The sequence below is a fragment of the Lactuca serriola genome, chromosome 4 (assembly GCF_051521515.1).
Source record: "Lactuca serriola cultivar US96UC23 chromosome 4, Lser_US96UC23_V15, whole genome shotgun sequence".
NCBI classification, from domain to species: domain Eukaryota; kingdom Viridiplantae; phylum Streptophyta; class Magnoliopsida; order Asterales; family Asteraceae; genus Lactuca; species Lactuca serriola.
Window position 1 is genome coordinate 27,535,953 of NC_136411.1, and position 8,061 is coordinate 27,544,013.

The following is an 8,061-nucleotide window of genomic DNA, read 5'->3' on the forward strand; positions in this document are numbered from 1 at the left end:
TTTTGCACCTTAAAATATATTGTATTTTTAATTTTTGATGGCAAAAATTTGATGGTAAAAAGGTTGTATAAGAAAAACAAATATTTAAAAAAAAGGAAAAAAAACAGAAAAAAAAAAAGATTAAAAAAGAACTATTATTAAAATAAACAGTAAAAAAAAGGTTAGAAAGCTAAAATAAATGTTGTCATTTAGAATATATATATATATATATATATATATATATATATATATATATATATATATATATATATATAAACAATAAAACGGTGAATAAAAGAGAAAAAATAAGATATTTAAAATAAAATAAAAAAAACAAACTGAATAGAAAACTAAAAAGTAAAGAAAATAAGAAAAAACCATTTTGGTAAATATTTTTGAAAGGACACTAAAATGGTAAATATTTTTTTCAACTACCTCATTATGGTTAAAAACTCCAATAGATAGTGAAAACATTTGAACCTAACTCTCTCTCTCTCTCTCTCTCTCTCTCTCTATATATATATATATATATATATATATATATATATATATATATATATATATATATATATATATATATATATAGACTTAGGTTATTTTGTTTAAAATAATTATTATGTTATTATATTATATATATATATATATATATATATATATATATATATATATATATATATATATATATATATATATATATTAAAATTGTCTACCCTTAGCCACAGTAAAGTGGCTAAGGGATTGACATAAATGGTCCCTTAATTAATTAATATATATACATTAAAAATGTCTAAAGTTAGGGGTCATGTTTTTCCTTTTTGTCATTTTGTATGTACACGTGTTGTTCTTTTTTACTGGTCAAACGTTGGATACGTGTTTTTTCCTCCACATGTTTGTCTCTCCCTGTTCCACCTGTTTTCCACCGCCAACAGAAGGGGTAAGTCTCATCACTTCTACCGATCTACCTCATTTTTCCGACTACATGTGACACTCCAGTGCTTTCTCGGTCATTCAGCTATGATTCCACCGCCTTGGCCTTGCTCCAAGTCATTGTCGATATTCTCCGATCCATGTCTTCCAATTTCTTTTTTATTCTAGATCCCTCCACCGCCTAAACCTCCTACCTACCTACGTCTTTCCATTTCATCTGCAACCTCACCAGCAAACCAGAATAACAAGATAGACAAAATCAAACTTCGAAAAACATACCTGAATTGCAAGCCAGAGGTTGTCGAACGACGATGGCGTGATGGTTAGGGTCCGATGGTGTTCCTGATGTGTGGTGTGCGACACATACGGGAGAGAGAACGGAAACAGGAAAATCAGAAGGGTGCTTTGAAGGTAAATCCAGACGGAGGTGTTGTGGTGTTTGAGGGGTACAGGGAAGAAAGAGGAAATAGGAGAATAGAAGTGAGGGTGGAAGGTGATGTTATGGTCGGACGATAGTTGTTGCGGTGGGTATCGCCGACAGACAGAAGCTGCAGCGGCAAGGGTAAATTTAGGGAGGGGATAAGTTGGATTCATGGTTATTTGTTGTGATTTTCTTTCTACCCCAATTGATAGAAACCTGGTGGCCAATATGTCGCTGTTCAGCCTCTTTCCCAACGGTCGTTGATGAAGTTAAGAAATTCTTCGGATTACTTCCTTCTTCTTTACTCACCCAATCAAGGTAACTGAAAGGTCGTTGTTCAGACCTCCACCCCCAATCCGAAACACATTCTCCGCTGATGCAATCTGCAACCCAAAGATCCACATTAATTTTTGCAATTTCATTATGCTTTAACTTTCAATTCAATTGATATAACCAAATATACAACAATAGAAATCACTACCACACTCCAAACACAGACTGTATGCAGCAAAGCAAGAAGACATTTACCATATTTTCAAACACAAACACAAACTTGTTTCAATTTCCAAGGGTAATTGATTTACCTATTGTACGATGTCTTCCTTTTCTTTGATTAAATCTTTCTCCTGCTCACAATCATAATGATAAATGTAGATTAGATCATTAGACTGATGTTGTGTTTATGCAGGTTCTTACTTTTCAATTTCCAAGGGTAATTGATTTACCTGCAGGTTCTTAATATGGGCATGAGTTTAGATTTTTGTACATGCATTGTTTACTTTTGATTTTATTTGAGTTTTGTGAATCCTAAATATTGAATTTTGCAGGCGATTGAGCTCGAGAAGCACTTGCAAAAGATGCTGAAATTCTTGATGAAAAAACTTAATTCCCTGAACATATCATATGTTTCAGCATGAATCTTCAAGTTTCTTTGAAAAGAGGCTAATTTCATCTGTTTGATCGCCTTCCAGATCTCAAAATCAGATCGCACGAGTTATGGATTACATACATTTTACATATTAAATACATAAAGAAGTTATTTACAATTAAGTAAATTCCTAAAATCAATTAATAAACGTAAGCAGATACATTTTGAAACTTCTTAAGCTTCATCACTATTAACATTATCTTTTTTATCTGGATCAACTTTTATTGCAATTTGGCTGGTTGCTTTGGGGTTATGTTTTGAGTGTATCCGTATTTGTATTGCAGAGCAAATAATGTTGATGAACCGGAAGGAAAATTCTTATTATGCTAAATGAATTAAAAAATTACTAAACTACCCTTATTACCCCTAATGCCCTTACAATGCTTTCTTATTATATTTTTAGGGTGATGGTGATACTAGCTACAAGAATAAAAAATTGAGGCTAAAATATTTCCTCCAAAATTGCCAATGATACCCCTTGGTTGAGTGATGAAAGTTTCACCTTTGTCACCGGTTGCCGGCTACCTGACCGCCAGTCTTCTTTGCAGCCCCGACAACAACCAAATCTTGCTTTCGAATCCCCAATATATGGAGCAGGTATGTTAAACATGTTATACACTATAGTTGAGGTATTGGAGCATTTATGAATTTTTTTAATGGTATTGGTGATGTGAATTTGTAGATTGTGAGTCAAAACCCTCAGCTTCGCACTATGTTCGATTCTAACACTCAGTTGAGGGAGATGATGCAGAATCCAGAAGTGCTTCGTCAGTTAACTTCACCTCGAATGATGCATGTATACTAATTGTGGTGTAATTTTGGTTTGTAACTTTGACTGTTGTAAACTTGAGTTTGATGATAAGTTGATTTATTTTATACAGCAAATGATGTCGTTACAGCAGCTTCTACCTCAACTTAATCAACAACGATCAACTTTGTAAGTGGAAATGCTTGTTTTACTGTAACTGATTTGATTTAAGTGCCAAAATGATCCAATTAAGTTGGCATTTATGTATTAAGTAAAAAAAGAATCACTTGAATATATCTATCATTGGCAAAGTAGTTGAATGGATTATATTGTCTGTTTGAATAAAGTATTGTATACAACTGTACATCAGGCCTGTTTCTTTTCTAGACTGAATAGATGGTCTAGATGAGAGACCAAATGACCATTTTAACCTTACATTTCAAAAAACAAATTTCACAATATTTGTCAGTTTTACATGCTCAACCCATTAAGTTTTATGTTTCAAGAATCCCACTCAGACTGGTGCTTCTCCAGGTAGTAACTAGACACTTCCATTGTTAATAATTTTTATAAATCATATGCCATTTTAGTATTATTTCAAGTTTTTAATCCACAGGATCACAAAACAATATGGGATTCGACATGTTGATGAGTATGTTTGGTGGACTTGGAGCTGGTGGCATGGGAGTCCCAAATGTCCCTGATGGTAAGTCAAATTCTTTTGTAAATTTACTTTTTTACCCCTGAACTTTTATTTATGATGATGATGATGATTATTGTTTTTAATTTATAGTGGCACCAGAGCAGATTTATGCAACTCAACTGTCTCAACTTCAAGAGATGGGGTTCTTTGATGTGCAGGAGAATATTAGGGTTTTATGTGCTACTTTGGGCAATGTTCATGCTGCTGTTGAGAGACTTTTGGGGAAACTTTGGTCCATGATGGTGATGATGTGGCATTCTTTCTTTTTTATTTAAGGATGACCTGTTGGCATGTAATGTTAGTTGGTTTTTTCTTTAAAGTATTCAAATCGTTATCAAACTGACCAAGGGCATTTTGGTGGAAATATATATATATATATATATATATATATATATATATATATATATATATATATATATATATATTCAGTTTTTGGATCCCATTACCAGTTAATCAACCAAACAATAAATCTCACATAACCCTTACACTCTAAACATGTTCATGTTGAACTGAAGGAACTTCTAAGTTAGTTTAGTAAATTACATTATTGATCAGTTCCTTTCACATCCATCCCCGCAACGCAGGGTTCCTCATCTACTTGTATTCATAAATATGAGCCAATCAAATTTACTTATTTTAAGAAAGTGATTAATATATATTATTGAATTAAATATATTTGAAAAAATCTTCTTAATTAATTACAAGGGTAATTTAGTCAATTAATATAGATTTAATAAAGGAAAATTGCATTTTTTAAGGGATTATAGATTCTATTAATTTTAAAAATCCGATTTTACAAATTATAATTCTTTTAATTCGGACATTCTGACAGAATAAGTTTATGAGTATATTCAAAAATTCTTGAACAATCATGAATTTAAAATTTTCTTATAGAATAACAAATTCTTGAACAATCAATTGAAGAATAAAAACAACAAATACATTATTTCTTATAGAATACGGGTAACAATTGTTAATAATTACATCAAAATCTAGCAACGACTAATACATTCTAAAAGAATAATGAGGTTCATTTCAATTTTATGGTCCGTTCTTCAAGCATCAACTTCTGTGATTCCAACAGAATTGGAATTCGTCATTCCATTCCAACAGAATTGGAATTCTTGATTCCATTCCAATAGATATTAGCCAAAAAACTGATCATTCTGATATGTATATTAGCCAAAAAACTGCTTTTCATTTCCTTTCTTTCCATGTCAAACACCCAATCTAAACACCCATTGTTTTCTATCCAATGACCATTTTGACTCTGTTTCAGAAATCAGAATAGAAATCAAAAGCATGATCTATCTGAAAAGAAATAAGAGCCAACGCCACATCAAAAATTAAATCACAGTAATATAAGGCAGGAAGCATACTAAAACCATGTTTTTGAAAAGAAATGAAGATGTCACCAATTTAGTATCTTTGTCAATTTAAGTTTCCAATGTGACAGTAAAACCCTAACATTACTCCTCTTGTTTTGTGTGATAATCGCATTCAACTATTCACCTGCACCAAATTTGTAATAGTATCAGATTAACCAAACAGACACACAAATAAACATACACTTACAAAATAGAGAATATCCAAAATAAAAATTTCCTTTTTAACTGCATCAATGGTTGTTCCTCCGGCTTCTACAACGTACTTACTCATCTTTCTTTTGTTCATCAAAATGGCCATGCCTATGTTCTCCAAATTGTACATGTAAATCCAAATAGAGGTAAAATTGATGATTGTGGTATACAAATGTAGACCTGAATCCATGAAATCGATACACATACATGGTTAAACACAAATCTACAGACAAATAGGCAAAGGGGTGGGCGATGATTTTCATCCCCAAAGTAAATGCTCATGTAACTGGAAGCTTGAATTAACCATTTAAACTAAAAAAAACAAACATATCCTACTTCAGAACCACATAAACTTAAATCAATGGTCTTAAATTCTCGGTATCTACAAAACTTGAAGAAATGAATAGATTAGTGAGAAATGTAACCTGCACCTCTGTACATTACTACATAAAAACGCTACCTTCCACATAAGCTAAAGTAAAATAAAGACTAAGCTTACATGTCGATTTTTAACTTTTTTCACTATAGAGTAGAACATGTGATGCTTTGATGGATATGAAGAAAATAAGAAGAAAGAAGAAGAAACAGAAAGGTGACGTTTTCTTGAGAAGAAAGCAACGACTAACCTGAAATACAACCTTAAGAACCACAAAATAACACTTTTTACAAAAGAAATCTACAGCTGAACAAAAACCAAGATCTTCAATGGTAATCATTCGACCATGTGTGACTGGGAATCAGCAAACACTTGTACGATAGAAAATAAAAACAAATAAAAATTGGATTTTTCACTTACTTCAGGAAATCGAGAGAGATGTAGAGGTGATTATTTGTTGCTCCGGCAGTGGAGATAGAATTGGATATTGGTGGTGACAGTGGAAATGAAGAGGGGTGGGGCTAGGGTTAGGGTTTCAGGATCGAGACACAAGGAGATGGGATTTGCCTTTTCCGACGACCCTTTTGGGTTCCTTTCCTGTCGTTGGTCAGCAGCAAACCAACAGAGCAACAATAGCTACAGTCGATGGTGGAGTAGTGGTGCTACATGATCTGTAGGAGGCAAAGAGGGCTGCAATCGCCGACAAAAAGTCGTCGACCATAGGCTTCTTCTTCGTTAATTTCATAGACGAGAGAGAAAAAAAAAGCAGTGAGGGAGTGATAGTTCATCGATGTACAAGGTCGATAACTGCTGCCCTTCTTTTTGTTTCAGGTCATCGACCACTGTATATAAGAAAATAAATTAGGTTAAGAGTGAAGGCTAGCAAGATTATAGGGATTATTTTTGGAAGTTATTAAAAAAATGACTAAATTACCCTTATTTATTTATTTAATTATTTAATTTTTTATTTAATTTTGATTGACCCACATTTATGCATATGATAACACAATACTTAGTTTAAACAAATGAACCTAACTCTCTCTCTCTCTCTCTCTCTCTCTATATATATATATATATATATATATATATATATATATATATATATATATATATATATATATATATATATATATATATTAGGTATATAACCATAAAAAACTATATAGTTTTAACAAAATGCAATCAAATCTCTCTACCATCTTTCTTCTATCCTCTATTAGACTAGATTATAGACTTTGTATATATTTATATGGAGTTTAAAATATTTAATTTTGCACCACAATCCATATATAAGAATACATTATCAACTACCTATAAGCCTTTATATTCAAATTTAATATAGTAACTATAGTAAAATATTGAAATTGTTCAATAAAAACTCAATAATATTCTTCTCATAACACATATTCGAAATACATAGGTGTTGGCGATAAATTAGACCGGAGGGTATGGGTGGGGAGTTTTTCACTTTTTGTGTGCCACACCACCATTTCCCTCACTTTCCTTTCCAACACCTAAATCCCAAGGAATGAGTGAAAAACTTCCCTCACTATTTTGTTTTTTTTAAATAAAATTAATTGATTTTAATAATAATTGGAATATAAAAGTATAGTGTCTATTTTGTAATTTTCGAAAACTATTTTTGTGAAGAGAATTCATAGCTGGGTGTATTCTGCCATAAGAGGTAAAACTCACGATAAATTTTACATTCATCAGCACCTATATGTCCCCCCTACTAGTTTCACTGTTGGTGATAAGTCACATTTTGTTCTTCTCGTATTAGTGTCTTAAAAATGTCTTAAAATGATAATGGCAAAAAAAAAGTGTTGCATGTAGATTCAAATTCAAGACCTCTAGTAAATCACTACATGAAACATACATGTTTTTCCCTGATGACATGACGGACTGTTGATATGGCTTCCTATGTTGTGTATTAAAAAATAATGGATAAAAATGGAGATATGAACCTAATACCTTTCGCACATGAGACATGTGTGCCTTCTACCGGGCGAAGGCACTCTTTTGTATAATACTAGGCGAATGCCCGCGCGTTGCGCAATGGGATAATTATGTAGTTTAATATGGTTATATATGGTTTAATGTATTGTGAATAAGCCGTACATAAAACTTGTATGCGATTAAGTAGCATGTATATTTTTTGATTTACAGATTTTTTTATCATAATAAATAATGAAAGTTTCTTACTATTAGGTTAAAATTTTAAATGTAATTTTTATGTGCACATTAGTATCTAATGTAATTAGTTGATAGTATTAGAGTGTTGTAAGTCTGCGGGTGTAGCCGTAGCATTCACTAGCAGCCAGATAGTATTAGAGTGTTGTAAGTCTGCGGGTGTAGCCGTAGCATTCACTAGCAGCCAGATAGTATTAGAGTGTTGT

The 8,061-nt window shown here is 32.1% G+C and overlaps 1 protein-coding gene and 1 long non-coding RNA gene across 4 annotated transcripts; one reads left to right on the top strand and one right to left on the bottom strand.

Moving 5' to 3' along the window:
• The first annotated feature begins 842 nt into the window (after positions 1-842).
• Positions 843-4,046, top strand: LOC145101235 (uncharacterized). 3 transcript variants are annotated; one of them, XM_079038414.1, is made up of 6 exons: positions 843-1,898; positions 2,016-2,852; positions 2,938-3,051; positions 3,137-3,192; positions 3,620-3,709; positions 3,797-4,046. In XM_079038414.1, exons 2-5 carry the CDS (start codon positions 2,745-2,747, stop codon positions 3,705-3,707), a joined length of 366 nt encoding a protein of 121 aa, XP_078894540.1. In that variant the 5' UTR covers positions 843-1,898; positions 2,016-2,744; the 3' UTR covers positions 3,708-3,709; positions 3,797-4,046. The 3 variants fall into 3 exon arrangements, with proteins under 3 accessions (XP_078894540.1, XP_078894541.1, XP_078894539.1); XM_079038415.1 differs by having other exon boundaries at positions 2,155-2,852; XM_079038413.1 differs by having other exon boundaries at positions 843-2,852.
• A 578-nt stretch (positions 4,047-4,624) lies between these two features.
• Positions 4,625-6,501, bottom strand: LOC145101236 (uncharacterized). The gene is made up of 2 exons (XR_013705531.1): positions 6,083-6,501; positions 4,625-5,466 (listed from the first exon to the last, which is right to left on the bottom strand). It is a non-coding gene; the product is annotated as an uncharacterized LOC145101236 (long non-coding RNA).
• Positions 6,502-8,061: the final 1,560 nt, after the last annotated feature.

What these genes read in the sequence shown, in the direction of transcription:
- LOC145101235 (XM_079038413.1), top strand. Translation starts at nt 2,745, where the DNA reads ATGAAAGTTTCACCTTTGTCACCGGTTGCCGGCTACCTGACCGCCAGT. An exon ending in CTTCACCTCGAATGATGCAT is followed by an intron (nt 3,052 to 3,136) that starts GTATACTAATTG and finishes TATTTTATACAG; the next exon opens with CAAATGATGTCGTTACAGCA. An exon ending in AATCAACAACGATCAACTTT is followed by an intron (nt 3,193 to 3,619) that starts GTAAGTGGAAAT and finishes TTTAATCCACAG; the next exon opens with GATCACAAAACAATATGGGA.